The sequence below is a fragment of the Henckelia pumila genome, chromosome 2 (assembly GCF_033568475.1).
Source record: "Henckelia pumila isolate YLH828 chromosome 2, ASM3356847v2, whole genome shotgun sequence".
NCBI lineage: Eukaryota > Viridiplantae > Streptophyta > Magnoliopsida > Lamiales > Gesneriaceae > Henckelia > Henckelia pumila.
This window is the reverse complement of record NC_133121.1, coordinates 173,798,521-173,818,438: the sequence shown is the minus strand read 5'-3', so window position 1 is coordinate 173,818,438 and position 19,918 is coordinate 173,798,521. Positions and strand designations below refer to the sequence as shown.

Here is a 19,918-nt window from a genome sequence, read left to right as displayed (position 1 = left end):
TATTTTTTTTACGATGTTTGTGCTCAATCATTTAACAATAAAATTATAATTTTATATAAATGACACTCATAAAATAGTAAGAAATAATTGTAATATGAGTTTTGATATCATGGACAATTGTTGTGGGCAACTACATGAGCACCGATTGACGTAACATTTACTTATTGGATGTACAACATGCCATGTCAGTCGGTGCTCATATAGTTGCCAACGACGGTTGCCCGATATCAAAACTCTATAAATATAAATAAAATTGAAAAAATATTTACTTAATATAAAATAAGAATAAAATGATTGAGCGAACATTGATCAACTGATAATGAACGTTTGTTTATATACTAGTAAGTAAGAGATATCTTAATACTTAAATTAACTTTTGGTGAAGTTTTTTTAGTTTTAAACTTAATGGCTTAAAAAAAAAGAAGAACAAAATACGTAAAATACAAGATATTCATATATTATATTATACTAGCGTGTTTTTACACACTCGTTATGTGTGACAAAAAAATTAAATTTTTTTATTAAAATTAATTTCGAAAAAAATTAATAAATTTATGGAAACAAAAAATGAAATATTTTTTGGGTTAAAATATTAACCATAAAGAGTAGTTAAAACATAATGTATTATATAAGTTATTTCCCACTCTTTTTTTTCAAATAATTTGAAATTTCAAAATTAGGGTGCTATATCAAGAGACCAAATAGTTTTTCTAAGGCTTTTTTGCTTAATAAATAGGTGTAGATATTATATTATATTATTGAATATAAAGTTCACCTATGTCAGTGATAATGAAATAAAGACGATAATATTGAGCTTGATCAGGTTTTTAAGTGGAAAAAATGTATTTATATTTATTTATGTACAAAATAAATAAATTCTCTCCAACCGTGTGATTACGTTATTCATCGGGGTTTTCTCTCCGAACCCTAATTTCCTGCAACCTGAACCCAGTCTTCGAATCATTTGTTTCCCATTTGACTTTGGATTCGTTATCCAATCAGGCAAGCTTCGGAGTTTTTCTGCTGAATCCTTGTCTGAATAGCTATCAAATTTTCTCCATTTTTGATTGATTGAGAATGGGAGTTCCAGCTTTTTACCGGTGGTTGGCGGAGAAGTATCCTAGGGTGGTTGTGGACGTGATTGAAGAAGAGCCGGTTGTCATCGAGGATGTCAAGATTCCGGTGGATACCAGTAAGGCAAACCCTAACAAAATCGAGTACAATAATCTGTACCTGGATATGAATGGGATTATTCATCCTTGCTTTCACCCTGAAGACCGCGTAAGTTTGTTTCTTCATTAGCGTTGATTAATTAATTGTTGTTGGTGTTGTTTTTGCTTTCGTGTAGTTAATTATGAATTTTGTTATTTGTCTTCCTATTTGATTCCTGGGTTTAATGTTTTTCTTATGTTAGTATTAGTACTTGTGAAAGTGAGAGGGCACTGTAGAATTGAATCATAACTTGGAAATTCTCTTTCCGACGACTAGGAATCTGGATGATTTTATGAAGCTAATTTAGTTGTGTCCGGAAATTTGTGTTTTGATATGTTCTTTCTCTTGTTGCGATGCTGCTGCACTGAGATGTTTTTTTCCTTTCCGCAGGATTGGATTTTCGTGGTAATTTTATTCATTAGTATGTTTTGAACTTTTGATTGTGAGGTAAACCTTAAGTTATCAAGTTGTTTGTTGAGCAAAACACAAGGAACAGAAGATGCAATTTTAGGTAGAATTTGGCCAGTAACCCTATCCAAATTTCAATTTAACGAATGACCTATTTCATCAAAGTAGGCATTGTCACATGCATTGGATAATGCGTTTTTAGGCAAAATATTGGTTATGAATAAAGAAATAGTTTGGTCATATTCATTTCTTAGACTGCCCTCTTAATATATTATAAATTGTCGAGTTGCAACAAAAAAAAAAAAAAGAAAAAGAAATCCAGTGGCTTGCTTCTTGTTAAAGTTTAAAAAAAACCATGGCTTACACTACTGAATCCAACCCAAAAAATCATTCTAAGCCTACAACGAGATTAAATTCCAGCCTCCTCGACTTTGTCCAGCAGACCTTTAGTCTTACCTTCTTTTTTTGTTACAAAGTTCTTTGTATGATTGTGTTTTCTTTGTTACAATCATATAGTTTTTTTGGGCTAACTTTTAGATCATATGGAATGATCATAATAAGTAAAGGTTTGCACTTATGAATGGGTATTCTATTTTCGTACCCCGATATGTATGGGTCGGGTAACGAGTTTAATGATACCTGGCCGGTTAGGTTTTTATGTATCCATTTATTTTATTCACTTCCCTCCTCTTCTGAAGATTGTTTTTATATTGGATTTTGTTATATTATTAACATCCAATAAATATGTTTGCTGATTTATATGAATTATTATTATTGTTATTATTATTATTTTTTAAAGTATATTTATATGACTCATTGGTTCTGTAGAAGTGCTACATTTGATATTATGTGGAAATTGTATTATACACTTTGTTTGATTTTTTGTTTAGTATTTTGATATCATCATACAAGTTAAAAAGTAAAAAAAATGTTATAAATATAATTATCTGATGGATTTAACGGGTTTGACGGATCTATGCTAAATAAAAGGCACAGTACGACTGCATATGAGATTTGGAGTGGTACAAAACCTGATATTTCCTACTTTTGTTAACTTTAGGTATGGCTTGGGTGTGTATGAGTTCAGATTTAGATGGGGCGGGACAGGTCTTGGATCCTTCAAAATTGTAATGGGCTGGGTCTCAGGTCCTAGTGGATTAGACTAAAACCTGATACATTGTCATCCTTATGTGCGTCTAGCCGCCTAAGCATTGGGCACAACTAGGCATGGCTCGAGTGCACCCCTTGCGGTTCATGTCTTTTGCTGGGCGCAGGTTGCGTCTTAGGATGAGCTGCACGTTTCATCAAAAGTTGAAAATTTTATGGCCCAATTGATTTTTTCAATTTTTAAAAATGAATCCATGACCAGTTAGGCCCAATAATCCAATCCCAAAGTTCCGTAACAGCTTTTTAACTGCAATGTTGTCTCTTTGTTACATATTTTTATATCGCTTATATATACTCGGATAAATTCATCAAAGCAGCCATTCTTTTCCTTTCTTTTTCACTTGTTATATTGTCAATTAATTCCAGTATCATGTTTAATTCCAAGACCACTCCAACTCTTATTTTTATATAATGTTTTACTTTAATTGATTATGCAGCCTTCTCCGACCACGTTTGATGAAGTGTTTCAATGCATGTTTGACTATATAGATCGGCTTTTTGTGATGGTTCGGCCACGTAAGCTTCTTTACATGGCCATTGGTGAGTGAAAAAGTTACAATGATTTGCTACTTGTGTGCTATTTGATGGAAGGAGATTTAGATCTAATGCATCAGCCTCAAACTGATGTTTCTTGGCAGATGGTGTTGCACCAAGGGCTAAGATGAATCAACAACGGTCAAGGCGTTTCCGAGCGGCCAAAGATGCCGCGGATGCGGTATGAGTCCTCATATTAATTCTTCTTCGAAGGTTATGATGTAAAATATTTGCCACCATTCTGTTGTTAAATATTATTTCTTAGGCAGCTGAAGAGGAAAGGTTACGAGCAGAGTTCGAGCGAGAAGGAAGGAAGCTTCCACCAAAACAGGAATCACAAGTTTTTGATTCTAATGTTATCACACCGGGAACACCCTTCATGGCTGTTTTATCTACTGCTCTGCAATATTACATTCATCTCAGATTAAACAATGATCCTGGCTGGAAAAATATCAAGGTATTGTTTGTTCAAACTCATCCCATGATGCCTTTATAATATGAATCAGATTACGTTTTATTTTAAAGTTCAGTTGTGCTGTCATCTTGAAAATGTCTAGATCTGCACTGCTAATGCGGCAATTTTATTCAAATTACCCTGTTTCCGTGAAGGTGATCCTTTCTGACGCCAATGTTCCTGGTGAAGGGGAACACAAAATTATGTCATACATCCGTCTGCAAAGGAATCTACCTGGTTGTGATCCTAATACTCGCCACTGTCTGTATGGTTTGGTACATTTTCTACTTTTCGATTTTTAATGTTAAATATTTTTACCTCTTCCACCTGAGGCCGTACATTTTTTCTCCATCGTGTCCCTGCATTATTCGACTCTTATGTGGTATTCCATGTCAGGATGCTGATCTGATTATGCTGGCTTTGGCCACTCATGAAGCTCATTTTTCAATACTGAGAGAGGTGCATGGTTTACCCATTTATAATTTGTTTTTTGTATTTGTCATTAATATGATGCTTATTAAGGAGTTTTGAAATTTTAAGGTCTTACATTTCAATGGCAACAATGATACTGATGTTAAACTCATATAACAAAGTGAACTTAACTGACTGGGTTTGTTCTGCATATGCTGCTTTTATTCCCGACTTTTAACTTACATTTCAATGGTGGGTGCTTCGTTTTTATTCTAGGTTGTATTTACTCCTGGACAACAAGACAAGTGCTTTTTATGCGGTCAAGTTGGTCATTTGGCAGCGCATTGCGAAGGGAAGGCAAAAAGAAAGGCTGGGGAGTTTGACGAGAAAGGTGAAGCTGAGATCGTTCCGAAGAAGCCTTATCAGGTTTGCTTCATAGTTCATATATATGTGGAATGCCATTATATTTTGATTCTTGGCACAGATCTATCAGAAACTAAATTGTGATCTACTTGCAGTTTCTGAACATCTGGACTCTTCGGGAATACCTAGAATATGAGATGAGGATACCTAATCTTCCTTTTGAGCTTGATATCGAATGCATAGTCGATGATTTCATATTCATCTGTTTCTTTGTCGGTAATGATTTTTTGCCGCATATGCCCACACTTGAGATCCGTGAGGTGTGTTCTATCGATCTTTTCGATTTTCCTTTTGGTAGTTCAATTTTGTGCCTAGGCTGCATACTTTTGACTTCAATTACATGCATTCTTACTTTGTCACATGAAGGTGATATTAGCTTGAGCTGTAAAGTGTAAGGCTTCGTTTGGACATGTACTTTAAAAACGTTGTTAGTGTTATATAAGTGGAAAAAAAACTTAAAGTGTGTTATTTTGTGAAACATTTTTAAAAAAATGTTCTCAAGTATAGTTTTAAAGAACAAGTGAGATGTGTTTTTTGATGTTTTTATAATATATATATAAATATAAATATAAATTATAATTGAAGGCAATGATAAAGTATTACTTTTTAATTGTAAATGTCTAAAAACATATTTATTCTTAAAACAACTTTTAAAACATTTTGTAAATTTTTTGAAAAAAACACTTTATAAAAAACGTCTTAACAAGTGCTTGTCCATACGGGGCCTAAAATGAGCTGTTCGCTCTAGCTTTTTTCCATGCAAAACCAAATTGATACTGTTAAAAAATTGGAGGTGAATACTATATCTTTATTGATAGACGGATATCCTGTCAGATATGGTCCATGTTTAACTAAGGAGATGATTCAAGATGCTAATTTCATGAGAAAAATAAAGTACTGAAAACGACATGTATCACTTAGCAAAAAATACATTCATACATCTGGGTTGAATAATTAGTAAATTTTTTGGGGGATGTTTTATTACTTAGGTTTTTTTGCATCTTAATTTTTAACTCATACACGGGATGTGAGTTCTGGGAAACTAACTGCACTGTTGGTGGTGGAAAATTCTTCTGCCACTAACTTGAGGAGCTTTAAATTGTTGAGTTTGTTTGAAATGGATGGCGTTTTTTTATCGCTGATTAAGTACTGTTGAGTTTGGTCTTACTGAAGTTATCCTTCTGGTTTGCTGTATCGACTGGTTTATAAGTATACTTGTTACATCTGTTCTACCACAACAGTGTCGGCATTCTGGTTCGAATTATGTTTCGCACCAGAACTCTACTCGTTTGTAATGCGTGGTGTGGTTACATATGCTACATTATATGAATTTCATTTGCCTGTGTGAGTTTCATGTATATTTTGCTGCAATTTAATTTATTTATGCACTTACACTTTCACAATTATAGGGTGCGATTAACTTGCTGATGGCTGTTTATAAAAAGGAATTGAGGGGTTTGGGTGGGTACTTAACTGATGGAAGCAAGGTAACGGATCTCAAAGGATGCTGTTGTTCATACTATTGTTTCCTAATATGTAACAAAGTTATGTTATGGTTGCTCTTCCTTTACCAGCCGAACCTGAGCCGGGTGGAGCACTTTATCCAAGCCGTGGGAGCATTTGAAGATAAAATATTTCAGAAAAGGGCTCGATTGCATCAAGTTGGTTTTCCTAATAGCTGAAATCATGGTTGCCAATCTGGTGTTTAATATTATCATGCGCTGAAAGTGATTTTAAAATCTGATAAATTTTCTCCTTGTCTTATTACATCTACTGTGGAAGAGATTCTCTTGCGGTTTTCCGGTATCTTTTATTATTCACTTTTTGTGATGTTACTTAAATGAACTGTTTATGACACGAAGAAGCAAATAGTGATGATGGGCAACCATTGTCTGTTATGGTGCTGTAAGATGCACTCATGATTGTGATGTTTATACTATTAAAATTATAATTGTGCAAACTGCTAGCATGGTTTTCTAGAGCTAAAACAGTGGAATTAAGTCATGAGTGCGTGGTCCATAACAAGGCACTTCGAGCGCGAAAATCAAATGATTTTTAATTTTTCTAGTGAACATGATGAAAACCCTTTGCTGGAATGTAGGAAGGTGCATAACTCATCTTGCACTTTTACTTCTTTCATTTTTCTCATTATGATCAGTGGTTTCTAGCATTCGATGACAGCTTCATAATGTGATAATCTGCATTCATTTTTTTGTTAGGTTAGATTTCGTCTTCATGACCAGAGCTATTGCAGATAATTATGGTTTTAATTTGTTACGTGACGTACTGATTATATGCTTTCGTTAATTTTATTATTCTCCACATTGTTTGCTTGTGTTCCGAAGATATGCTAATAGATTACGAGGATTATAAAATATACCTCTTATAAACATTACAGAGGCAAGCTGAAAGAATCAAGCGTGATAAAAGCCAAGCAAAACGAGGCGATGATATTGAACCCCGTGTAAAACCGGAGTCTCTAGTTCCAGTTGCTCGTTTCCATGGTTCTCGCCTTGCTTCTGGTCCTTTACCTTCACCCTATCAACAGAAAGATTCAACTCTTCTTGGACGCAATCAACTTGGTCAAGCTACCTCTAGTTTGTCTGTCCTTGACATTCATTGCAAACAATCTGAAACACCAGAAGATAAAAGAAACTATGTCCGTGCCCAAAAAGTTACACGAGTGGACTCTGGGGCCACTATAGGTGCAGCCATTGTTGAAGCTGAGAATAGTTTAGAAATTGAAGTATGTTTTCTTCGTTCTGGATAAGCACTTCATAGATCCTTTTTCTTTTTCCTTTTTATTTTGATTTGTCCAGCCTATACATTTTGGTTTATCATTTGTTGGTCTGGTCTCAAACTCCTGAGGTTTGCTCTTAGGGATTGAGGCTACTATCTATCATTGCTACAATTCTTATTGGCTTCATACTTGTTATCTTGAATTGCTTTTTAGCATTTTAAAACCATCACAATCCCACTCAACTCGGTTTTATTTATGTTGCCATTCAGGTACAGGAAAACAAAGAAGAGTTGAAAACAAAGCTTAAAAATTCGCTCCGCGAGAAGTCCGATGTATTCAATATGGATAATGCAGAGGAAGACAAGGTTTGAACTTTAATATACCTTCTTTTAACTTCATATGATTTTAGGTCACACCGTCACTCTTATGTGGATGAGATAAATTTGCGCATGTACACTCCCTGTGGCAACAAAGCTTCTGTATGCTTTTGTATATGCTATTTAATTGTATTTTCTTTTTGACTTTGTATTGATCCAAGTGTTTGTTTGAGTTTAACTTCTAACCACGTGATGAAGATTCTTAATTTTACTATTTTCGGAGTTTGAACAGTATGTTGAGAGAGTGCATTTTATAGCCGATAAGGATTAAGCAATGACTAAAATAATCAATCAGTTGGGAAAAGCTTTGTGCCCTTTTTGAGGCAAAATTTTTTGAATGTTTTATGGCTGATGAAAGTATATATGAAAAAGATACCCTTCTAAGTTCTAATTTATTTTCTAATGTTTGATTGTGGATTTGATTTTTTGTGAAGAGATGAACTGTAATTATTTGCTTAGCACCAATGAATCTCTCTCATCATGTTATTAGGGACAACTACAGAAGAACTCCTTGTGATGTTGAGGAGGTCAACTTACACATTCTAACTAATTTTTATACACCTGGATTTCTTTAGCCAGCTTCATTTTTTTGACTTTTTCGTGCTTATCGTAGGTTAAATTAGGAGAACCAGGGTGGAAAGAGAGGTATTACAAAGAGAAATTTTCTGTAACAACTCCCGAGGAACTAGAAGCAGTACGAAGAGATGTGGTAAGCTGTTCAGACATTATCGTTGCTTTAAAAAACTTGTTTGACCAATAATATTTTCAACTTTGTGATGCTCTATGCAAACTTTGATCATCCTACTTTACTTAAATTTGGATGTATGTAGTGTACGCTGTGGTATTGAATGCAGAAGTATTTGATTTTTTTCAGGTTCTGAGATACACAGAAGGGTTATGTTGGGTTATGCATTACTACTATGAAGGTGTCTGTTCATGGCAATGGTAAATTCTTTCGCGTGCTTTTGACATCATTCTGACTGAAAATTGAAGACTTTAAACTTTTTCTTTCCCTCGGTTCTTATCTTCATCTTTTAGTTTTCATACACTTGGATACATTTGGCATACAATGTTTATTATGATATCGTCATTAAATTGTGTAGGACATGGCATAATATAAATGAATGTTTAAAGGTCTTGACCCTAAAAAGCAGCCCTATGCTATTTGAACGATCTAATTCTTCCAAATGACTCAATAAACAACAATTTCAGAATATCACTAACTAAATATTGATGACAACAAATTGATGCTACGATCTGAGTATTTGTACAAGAGAAACTTTTGCCCTAGCGAAAGTTATCCAAACAGAATTAGAATGCCCAAATGCCCTTCTAAACAACATAATATGTATCCTTTTCCCGCCTTCTGGCTTTCCTCCGTATTCAAGTTTGCCCTTTTAAAATGTTCTTGACCATGAGGCTTTATGCAGACTTTCTAAGCCTAACGTATTTGAGCCCATAACAATACGGTCCTCTTGAAATTCAGCCCTTGCCCTCAAGGCTGGAATTCAATTTTCTATTTTTCTTAGGTTGAACAATATCCCAACTTCTCTCCTTTGATACTTGAACCCCTGCATACAACCAAGCTATTTCCTTCTTTCTTTTTTCTGCTATGAACACCTTGCCCCAACACCAACCTGTCTAATGACTCTTGAGTTTCTAGAAACGTGAGGATGACTTTCTTTTGATGCCAGAGAAATCTTGGGATTGTCTTTTAGTAGGCCATTCAATGATCTCTCTTATCACATCAGCATCTAGACGCCTATATGGGACATTTTCTTGTCTGAGATACAACCAGTTCTTAGGAGCATCCTCCAGAAACGAATCATGCAATCCTCTTTTTTTATTCTGCAAGCCAACAGAGCCAACGGAAATGAGGTTGCTGCGGAGGTTGACCGCCAGTACTCTTATGCCTATAGGAGCCACGCGCTTGGCTAACAATACCTTCAGCATGTGAAAATACCTCCTGAGAAATTTCATCAATCCATGAAACAAATGTTTCTCCTTCGTCAAAATCTTCCTCAGTCCGCCCATCATGCAAAATAACCAACTTGACACCTTCAATTGCGAAATTTCTCACTGCGTCAGAGCACCCTAAAATTTGAGCTTTGCAAATTGCTGTTTCTTGCCATAATTCTTCTGTCCTTGCCCATTCCTGTTTTGTTGGTTTCTGTTGCTGCTGCTGGGAATCGTTCTTCTGCAGATGACTATGGGTTGAGTCCAGCCTGAACTCTCTATACCCACCACTCCTATTCTCTACAATCTCTTTTCCCACATGATGATCCAATGTAATTTCCCTCGTATCTGTAGTCGGGCCATGTACTCCCCGATCCCAAATTCTATGTTTGGGCCTACTGAAAAAATGCCCCTGTATTGAGTATTCATCACCCTCCAGAGCCCTCTCACGAGCCTTGCGATAATTGATTTTACCAATCAATTCCTCTGTGAGATTCTCCCAATTTATGTATGTTATTCCTTTCAATTTCCCAAAACCGGTGGACCTTCCGCCCTTTAATACAGGTGACTGCCCTTGGAAGATCGACAATGGTCTCCAAGTATTGTACTCCAGTCCGAGGTTTCCACACCAATGGGCTGATACTATCCAACCCAGGTAAATTCACTCCATTAGTAAGTTTGTTCTCATCAAAAACCATTTTCCTCTTGGCTATTTTCTGTTTCACTTATATTTACCTCATTATTTTTCCAAGATCAAATAAATTTGGGCCCATGATATCTTCCTGTCTTATAGTCTGTTCTTCGTCTCTTCCACTTTGACCTTCAGAGCTTGTTTAGCCTCTCCACTGCCTTTTCTTGACTCCCCTTTTTTGGGTTCATCTCCAGTGTTACTGTGGATATTACTTGTGGTTTGGGAAGTTTCCTCCAAGCAAGTTGCGGAGATCTTCATATTTGCTTTGATAAATCTTTCCATCGCATATTTGATTTCTAACAGCAAGGGATGCATGAATTCTATTTTCTTTGAAAGTCATCAGTAATCTCTCTGTTCCTCATCGATCACTGCCTTGTGTATTGCCTCCATTCTTCCGCCACTCCTAGTTGTTTCCATGATTTTTGCCCTCCGACTTCGAATCCGGCAGGTTGAACCAATTGTTATGATCTAATTCTTCCAAATGACTCAAAGGCAACAAGAATTTCACAATATCAATAACAAAATATATTTCTGTCCCCCCCTTCTGCCTTTCCACCATTCAAGTTACCCTTTTTAAATGTTCTGGACCATTAGGCTTATATAGGCTTTCTAAGCCGAACATATTTGAGCCTGTAACACTATTCCATTCCAGTTGCTCAGAAAGCGGAAAAGTTCTTCCCAGCAATTGTGTATTTTTTTAGCAATTATGCTCTCATACTTGCACATCGTTTATGTCTTATAATATAGCAGTGCGCATGCAGTATATTCTTTTTTATAATTAATAATTAATTTGTTTTTTATTCAAATAGGGGTAATATCATAATTATTAAAATCAATTAAGGGTCATACTACAATTTGAATTGATTGTAATTATATGGGGACATACGGTAAGGTACCGTTTGGTAGGTATGATGAGATAAATAATATATAGTTAAGTAATATAATGTAATAAAAAATGATAGTTAATATAGTATTTGATTTGATTGATAGATTATAATTTATTTGATTTGATTGATAGATTATAGTTTATTTGATTTGATTGATTAAATTTTATATAAAAATGATAAATTACCATTTTGTTCTTTTAATAATATAAATAAAATATGAATAATATTATTTAAAAGGGGTAATATAGTAATTTAAATTTAATAATTTGATTGACGTAAAATAAATAATTAATGATTTGATTGATGTATAATAAATAATTAATAGATGGATAAATAATATGGCAAGAAGAACTCGAAATTGGATAAGATAAATTATACATAGATTACTTAACCATCGTACCAAACGGTACCTAATTGTAAAAAGGAACGAGAAACTAAAGTGTAATTTGAAATGATGAAATAAAAAAAACAAAGGGATCAGCAAGCTATCTGGAATCACCGTCATCACATCATGTTTTTTCTTTTCTTTTTTTCTTTTTGCTTCTTTTTTGACTGGACGCATGATAATGATTTAAAACCGTTGCTTGCATTTGTAACTTCATTTTCAGATTTAATGCGTGTATTTAAAGTTTTGGTGTACTGGATTGGAAATTATACTCTACTTGGATGAGGGAATTTGATATTTATTTTTACTCTCTCTTTTACCTTCTCCCACACGATATGTGACTTTTGATTCAATCTCTCTTGATGATAAACCTGCTCTGACTGCTCCATTTGAATTTTGGCAGGTTTTATCCATACCATTATGCCCCATTTGCTTCAGATCTCAAGGATCTTGGACAACTGAATATAAGCTTTACATTAGGATCTCCGTTTAAACCCTTCAATCAATTGCTGGGTGTTTTTCCTGCTGCAAGGTTGGACTAATCTTCTCTCCTTCGGTTTATGAAATCAAATGATTTAATGTTTTTTTATGTCCTAACTAGTTTATTTGTTTTTTTTGTTTTTTTTTTGCAGTTCCCATGCTTTACCTGCACATTACAGGAAATTGATGACTGATCGGAACTCACCGATCTCTGATTTTTATCCTACTGGTATTGTCAAATGTTTTCATGTGTCATTTCATGTGCTTCTCTTTACCTGGTATGAAGAATGTATATTTCTTAAACTTCTTGCTTTTTTTTTGCACATAAGATTTTGAAGTGGATATGAACGGAAAGCGGTTCTCTTGGCAGGTATGCTAGAGAATTCGCATTGTGAATTTTAACTTTTCAAGACAACATATAGTTAAATATTTTCTCATCATTTAAGTTACAGTTTTGTGGTTTACCCTTTTAATTTAGGGCATTGCTAAGCTGCCTTTCATTAATGAAAGCCGTCTACTTGCAGAGGTGGCAAAAGTTGAGCATACTCTTACAGTAAGTATGGCTTCCAGTTTCTGAATCATAATTCTGGTTTGAGATGCAGGACATTTATGCCAACTCACTCGATCTCCTTTCTTCAGGAAGAGGAAATGCGGAGAAATAGTGTGATGTCTAACATGCTTTTTATTTCATCATCTCACACGCTATCCCCATACGTATTCTCTCTTGATGATCGATGTAAGCAGCTGAAAAACGAAGAAAGAGTTAAGATAAAGGAGCGCATAGATCCAGGAGCCAGGTTTGTCTTTCTAAATTTTCTTGTCATGCATTAGATAACCCGTGAGTTCACGCTTTATTCATTTTGAGGTTGTCTGGAATGCCTTGCGCTGTTATGGTAGTAGTTAAATTCACATGGATCATGGATGGGAACCCAAAATGTGTGATGATCACTTTATTATTCACTCATATTTCGAAATGGGAAAAATGGAAGAGCGTTTCAAGTATTTATACCGGTTGAAGAAGTGAAGATGTTATTTTACATTGCACATATTTGTTATTTCACTGTTTCATCAACTTTGGATTGGAAAATGAGCGAGAGTTGCTGCCCCAAATTTTATAGCTGGTTTCACCAAGTAGATGCGGTGACTAGATTTCTTCTTCATATCTTTTGAATGTGTGCGTGCAGGTTTTCCTCCACATGTTATGGTTGATTTAGAAGTTAAATTTTGCAAGTAGTGGGAGTAATCTTCCTTTTATGTTTATAACTGGTAAGTTGAACTCTGTTGGACTGTTCTGATGTTTTTTAAGCCTAAATGCAGCGGTGGAATGAATGGTTATATTTCGCTTTGCTTCGGAGATCCCTGTCCTCCTGTGTTTAGATCACCGGTTGAAGGGATGGAAGACATCACAAACAATCAAGTCATGTAAACCCCTCTGTACTTCATGATGATGCTATTGTAATTTCTAAAAATCTTCTTTAAATCAACACCTTTTAACTGTTGAGTTTTTGTTCACATACAGATGTGCAATATATATACTACCTGACACACACAGGCACATTACTCGACCTCCACCTGGGGTCATTTTCCCCGAGAAGGTGAATATTTTTTTTTCATAAATATATATGTGCAATATATGTACTACCAAATTAGAATAGCAGAGCAAAGAAAAACAAGTAGAGTAGCAGACTTACTGATATATATATGGCAACCATTTCAGTGAGGCAGACTTCAAAGGTAATAAACTCTAAATTCTACTTGTCATTGTAAATGCAGACTGTGACATTTGGTGATCTAAAACCAGAACCTGTACTTTGGCATGAGGATTCTGGAAGGAAGCCATTTGATAATGAAAGGTATACTGTTTCTACTGTTCGATGTATAGCAACATATGAACACAAGTTTCGTATTTTGAATGGTTGTTAGGATCCTCAATCCTCATATTTCAAATTATAAAGCAAAAGAACGAAATGCATACAAATGTGAATAAAAATCCCAGAGTAAGCCTCTGTAGCTCCCTGGCTAAGCTAGTAGTTTTCCAATGACAAATATCCTGAATGAATTTCTACATTCTCCCGCCCCTTAGAATATATTGGCTTCCGTAAGTATCTATCAATCCCAACTATCTTAAGCCCATAATAATATAGGCCCAATATTGGACTTCTAAGCCCAATTCCCAGGTACGTAACAATACTCCCCTCCTTCAAATTAGCCTTGTCCTCAAGGCTAAGAGTCATTGGTTGATTCTTGTTCTCTGCCATTGCTTCAGCAACCAGTTGTTGGAACTTGACTGCAGCCTAGCCTCCAGTGCCCATTGTGTTGTCATCACCGCTGTTACGAACGTCATGTCCATTTCTCTCCCATCCTCTCCAGCCTCTGCGATCATTTGAAACCAAACTCCCATCACCAGTACACCCATCTCTTCCATTTGGATGAAGTAGTTGTTACCATCATCATGTAATTACTAATTGAACAATCAACTCGGCATATATCAATCTCCTCACCCACAATTCATTTTCATTGGCACAGAGGGTAACTTCTTTCCCTCTGTCCCATATCTTGTTAGCATCAATCAACCCATCAACTCGGATAATAAAGGAACAGCCATTTCCCCCTTGTCCAGCCAAATACAATTGTTGAAACCCAGCATTTATGGCAAAAATCAGTCCTTGAATAGCATGGCTATCTGCATCTAATTTATTTCCGACATCAGCCCAGAATTTTGCAACAGGAACAAGTGATATAATCCCAGTAATCACTGAGCATGGAGCATGTAAGCCAGGAACAAAGTCAATCCTTTCCTGTTGAACATCAGCCATCACGTTAGTCATGGATAATTGCACTTCAATCCAACTCTTTGAGGCAAATGCAAACCTTCCACTATGCAAGATCTCACCAAGATTCGTGTCTTCCCGGACTGCAACTGGAAACATGTAGGTTTCCACCCCAATAACAATATGAGCACCAGCATGTCGACTTCCAAAACTTGGACAAAACCCACTTAGACCCTTCCAACCAACATCAAATACTATAGTCTCAAAACCAAGGTTAGCCAAAACATTACCAAAATCCAGAAAAGGAAGAGGATCAACAGCAAGAGTAATACCCTCAACTTCCACCCGATACATCAGCAACCCAACCAAATTGAATGTGCAACTTACCACACTTTCTCCTCTCAATTCTTTTTGTCTTCTCAACTCTTCTGCCCTAGCTTTTTCCCACTCTTGTTCGGAAAACCTTTTCCCGATTGATGGCAACAAAAATCCATCTGTTGTTACGTTCCTCACCTGGCCCAGATTGAAGTTTCTGTCGCGCTGCTCACCAATATTTTCCTCTATTAATCGCAACAAACAGTGGGCCGCTGGGATCATTTCTGAATTCCTACACCTAAAATGGTTAATAAATGGTTTATCTAGGCCCAGTCCAATGTATCTGTAAAGACCCAACCCATTGCTTCTCAATTCGTCCTCAATCTCGCTACTCATCTCCCAAACCCTAATAATTGTAATTGGGTCATGGGCTTCCTCTTCTTTCCAATAGACAAGTTTAGGCTTAATAGAAACATAGCCCATGTATCCCTTTTCGGTCTTAGCCCACTCTTGGGTTGCCCAATACTCATTCCTTACAATCTGAAGCCCTAACCTCTTGCACTCTTTCGACCACGTCACAACAGTAGCCTGGGAATTCACCACCTTACGACCATCGGATCTTTGGGTCAATTGAAACCATCGGAGCTTTGGGTATACATCTGAAACTCGCACGGGAATTCTAACCACCGGATCCCAACCAACCGCCGATTGCTCTCGATACCTCTTTGCCATATCTGTGAGGTTAACGAACTGGAACTCCTTCGCCTCCTTCCTTTTGGTCCATGATTCCATGGATGTTTCTATCAGAGTACGCTTACCATCGAAGTTGCACTGTAACTCCTCTGCCCACTCACCTATGGCAACAACTCTTCCCAACCCATGATGTTCAAGTTTTCTCACGGTCTGGCTCGATTTCTCACTGCCTTGGACCTCCTTGTTCTGAACCGAGATCTCCTCTTCAACAATCTGGTTAGTCTCTTGCACTTCGGTTGCCAGATCTTTGGACTTGTCGACCAAATTTTGCTTCCCTTTCTCATTTTCATTTTGTGCTTTTTGTGATTCTCGGCCTTGGATCACAGAACGAATTCTAACTGCCGCTGGAATGAGTTGTTCTACCAATGGCTTCAATCCCAGCAGAGATCTGAGAGACTGGTTAAGTGATGTCATCTCCTCCGCCATGTTTTTTGTAGTTTCTGCCATACTTTTCATTCTCTCCCTCATTTCGATCAACGCCGTCTCCATGACTTCCAATCTTTCTTCCTCGCTGGCTGTCAGATCGTCTTCTTTCTCGAACTGATCCGGCAGGTCGGACCAATTGTTAGGATCCTCAATCCTCATATTTCAAATTATAAAGCAAAAGAACGAAATGCATACAAATGTGAATTAAAATCCCAGAGTAAGCCTCTGTAGCTCCCTAGCTAAGCTAGTAGTTTTCCAATGACAAATATCCTGAATGAATCTCTACATTCTCCCGCCCCTTAGAATATATTGGCTTCCGTAAGTATCTATCAATCCCAACTATCTTAAGCCCATAATAATATAGGCCCAATATTGGACTTCTAAGCCCAATTCCCAGGTACGTAACAATGGTGTTCCAGTTTCTTGTTTCCTGTGTGTTGATGAATGGCACTTCTTTTCCATGCATTTAGATGATTGATTGATTGATTGATTCATATTATGATAGTAACTTATCAATCAAATAGAAAGTGGAGATTAAAACATTTTTTGGAGCTCGACTATATATGAAAAGCTCAAGGGCTAGACATTGCTAAATTTTATTGAAGATATTGCTGATTTGGTAATTCTATGACAGGCGTGATAACCTGAATGGATCAATATCAGGCCGACAGCTTGGAGAGGCCGCACATCGGCTTGTTGTGAATAGTTTACAGGTAAGGGCAGATGGAAATGGTCATCCTGGTCAGATGTATCCCCCCCATCGACCACAGGGATATGGCCCGCTTCATCAGCCTTACCAAAACCATATGTACTCTGTCAGAGAACGTGGCATAATGCAAACTAGTTCAGGCTATCCGCCGATGGATGGTGGAAATCAGCATAGATCTTCAAACTATACGAATTATAAGCAACCCTATGCACCACCAACTAATAATAACCTGTATAACAGATCCCATCAAGATTACGACGAGTGGAATGATCCTCACAATAGGGGTTACTCTAGACGTGACTACTACCCGCAGGGTCCACCACAGCATGGTGGGCCTGGTTACGCCCAACCTTCTCATGGCTATGCTGGCCAAGCTTCGTTTCAGCACCAACAGAGTAGATACAATAATACTGGGGTGCATAGATCATATGGGGGTCCTGGTCATAACCATTCAAGCAGCAATTGGGTGCTACCAGTTAACCCAAGTGGTGGCGGAGGGTACAACTCCCCGGTTAACTCAAATGCTGGCGGAGGGTATAACCCACCGACCAACCCGAGTGGTGGCAGAGGGTTCCACCGACCAGTCAACCCGAGTGGTGGCAGAGGGTTCCACCGACCATCTAACCCAAATGGTGGCAGAGGGTTCGACCCATCATCTAACCCAAATGGTGGCAGAGGGTTCAACCCACCAGCTAACCCAAATGGTGGCAGAGGATACAACCGTCCTCGTCAATCAGGTAACCATTTCTCAGCTTTAGATAGGGGTGCAAACTCGGATTATCGCAGATAGAGTTGTTATGCTGATTGGATTGATTGGTTGAATATCGCTCCATAAGGGTCATTTATATCGTAACAATCAGGAAAGGCCAGTTTTAGTTTTATAGGATGATAAGTAGCTGAAATATAGGATAAGGCTAGGGCCTTGGCAGCTTATTTTCTTATTCATTTCACCAATTTTATTTTAGCCTTTCCATTTGTTGTAAAATGTATCGGTACGCTAAATTTTCCATGTTGAGTGTTTTCCATTTTTTAGGATACTGAGGTGTAATAAATTTGGATATCTTTCTTGGTGTTTTAGGACGATACTTTCAGGGAAGGTATATCTAGAGTTGAATTCTTGAGTGATCTATATTTCGTCGTTTGCATTTTGTTAATGAGATAGTTCTGTTGTTGATATCATATTATCTTATTAAATGTCGGGAAACTGCATTTATTGTCCTAAAATTGTTACGTTTCGATTTTATTTATATTATCAAATTTAAGGTATTTCATTTTGGAAATTTTAGTATTTTTCAATTGGAAGTGACGTGATACTATTATACACATTAGCATCTACAAAAATAGCGGTCTAAATTTAAATTATATATCATAGAGATCAAAATAACAAAGAGGTTCAGATTACAGAGGATCAAAATAACAGAGGTATGGAGGTAAACATATATAATTAAAAACCAATTTACTATTAAATGTTTTAGGGTAATAATTGGTATTGACTAATATGAAAAACTATATCATGTTATTGTGTGATGTGATTAGGGATGTAAATGAGCTAAGTTATTCGTGAGTTATTTGAAGCTTGATTCGATAAAAATTTGTTTGAGCTCGTTTAATGAGGTTCGTTAAGATAAACGAATCAAGATCGAGCTTTACGATATTCGACTCATTATTTTGTGAACATGTTTATTTGTTATTCAGTTCTTAAATGAAAAAAAAAATAATTTTGATGTTTGATTTATATATTTTCACATTTACTTGTGATAAATATATAAAAATTTATTACTATAATGGCATTACAAATTTTAACAAGAATGTTGTATTTTGTCTTTTAATATAAATTTTAGGTTTTAATAAATTTAAAAAATATTTAAATTTATAATTTATATTTTTTAAGTTTGTTTAGACTTGATAAAAGTTCAAATAAGCTCGTGAGTTATTAATATATTTGTTAAATAAAACTTGAGTACGATTCGATTATAAACTAATCAAGCTTAAATTAATCAAGCTTAAATTTTTAAGAGTTCGACTCGGCTTGGTTCGAATACATCCCTAATTGCAATGTGTTTGAATCTTTAATCAGCGTTTGTATAACGGATTTGATTCGGCAGAAGGATTTGATTTAGAAATGATTTATTATTATTTTCAAATGAGATTCAAATGGACGTCTTTGGAATCTCTCTGTTATTATTGACAACCTTAATCGATCTCAGAAGAGGTTTAGCATGGATGTATTTGAAATGTGTCTCACGCTGAAATCAAGGAGGATTAATTTGAAATTCTATTTCTTCGAATATTAAAATCTGTAATATCAGTAAGAATAAATTTTTTTGAAGATCCACTCTTGCAATCTATATTTCCATCATGTTTTTTGTTATCACTTGGACGTTAACTTTGCGCCTTGATAGGGTCAAGCCCATTATCTGGAACATAAAGTTAAAATAACAAGACCAGAATGGAACAAGATAGTATGGGGGGACACCTCCGACAATGTCGCTATTCCTAGATCTAGAGGAGAGTTTGTTCGATAAAACCTCATATGCTTAGAGGGGAAAAAGAGCAACCCGTATGAATTCTTCTTCTAGGTCTCTATTCTTACAAAAGTCACTAATTACCCAAGCATAGAGTCAAGCCTATTATATATATGTGAGTTTATTTGTTAATTTACGTGATTACTTATTACTCATTACTTATTACATACATATATAAATATGTGAGTTTATTTGTTAATTTACGTGTACTTTTTTTCATTACTAATGTGATTTTTTTTCCAATTATTTATTTATGTGACTCTTCAATTAACTAATTTATTTAAATATATATAT

At 36.0% G+C, this 19,918-nt stretch overlaps 1 protein-coding gene across 2 annotated transcripts; it reads left to right on the top strand.

The window, feature by feature from the left end:
- Positions 1–881: 881 nt before the first annotated feature.
- On the top strand, positions 882–18,285 carry LOC140884619 (5'-3' exoribonuclease 3). 2 transcript variants are annotated; one of them, XM_073291420.1, is made up of 23 exons: positions 882–1,281; positions 3,225–3,327; positions 3,426–3,502; positions 3,587–3,778; positions 3,931–4,050; positions 4,172–4,234; positions 4,463–4,612; positions 4,705–4,869; positions 6,019–6,096; positions 6,184–6,270; positions 7,008–7,355; positions 7,619–7,714; positions 8,340–8,435; positions 8,601–8,671; positions 12,049–12,177; positions 12,278–12,354; positions 12,455–12,495; positions 12,604–12,678; positions 12,765–12,922; positions 13,443–13,547; positions 13,645–13,720; positions 13,899–13,978; positions 17,025–18,285. In XM_073291420.1, the coding sequence occupies exons 1-23, from the start codon at positions 1,078–1,080 to the stop codon at positions 17,887–17,889; spliced, it is 3,456 nt and encodes a 1,151-aa protein (XP_073147521.1). In that variant the 5' UTR covers positions 882–1,077; the 3' UTR covers positions 17,890–18,285. The 2 variants fall into 2 exon arrangements, with proteins under 2 accessions (XP_073147521.1, XP_073147522.1); XM_073291421.1 differs by lacking the exons at positions 882–1,281; positions 3,225–3,327 and having other exon boundaries at positions 3,431–3,502; positions 3,591–3,778.
- Positions 18,286–19,918: the final 1,633 nt, after the last annotated feature.

What these genes read in the sequence shown, in the direction of transcription:
- LOC140884619 (XM_073291420.1), top strand. Translation starts at nt 1,078, where the DNA reads ATGGGAGTTCCAGCTTTTTACCGGTGGTTGGCGGAGAAGTATCCTAGG. An exon ending in AAGCAGTACGAAGAGATGTG is followed by an intron (nt 8,436 to 8,600) that starts GTAAGCTGTTCA and finishes GATTTTTTTCAG; the next exon opens with GTTCTGAGATACACAGAAGG. An exon ending in ATCACAAACAATCAAGTCAT is followed by an intron (nt 13,548 to 13,644) that starts GTAAACCCCTCT and finishes GTTCACATACAG; the next exon opens with ATGTGCAATATATATACTAC.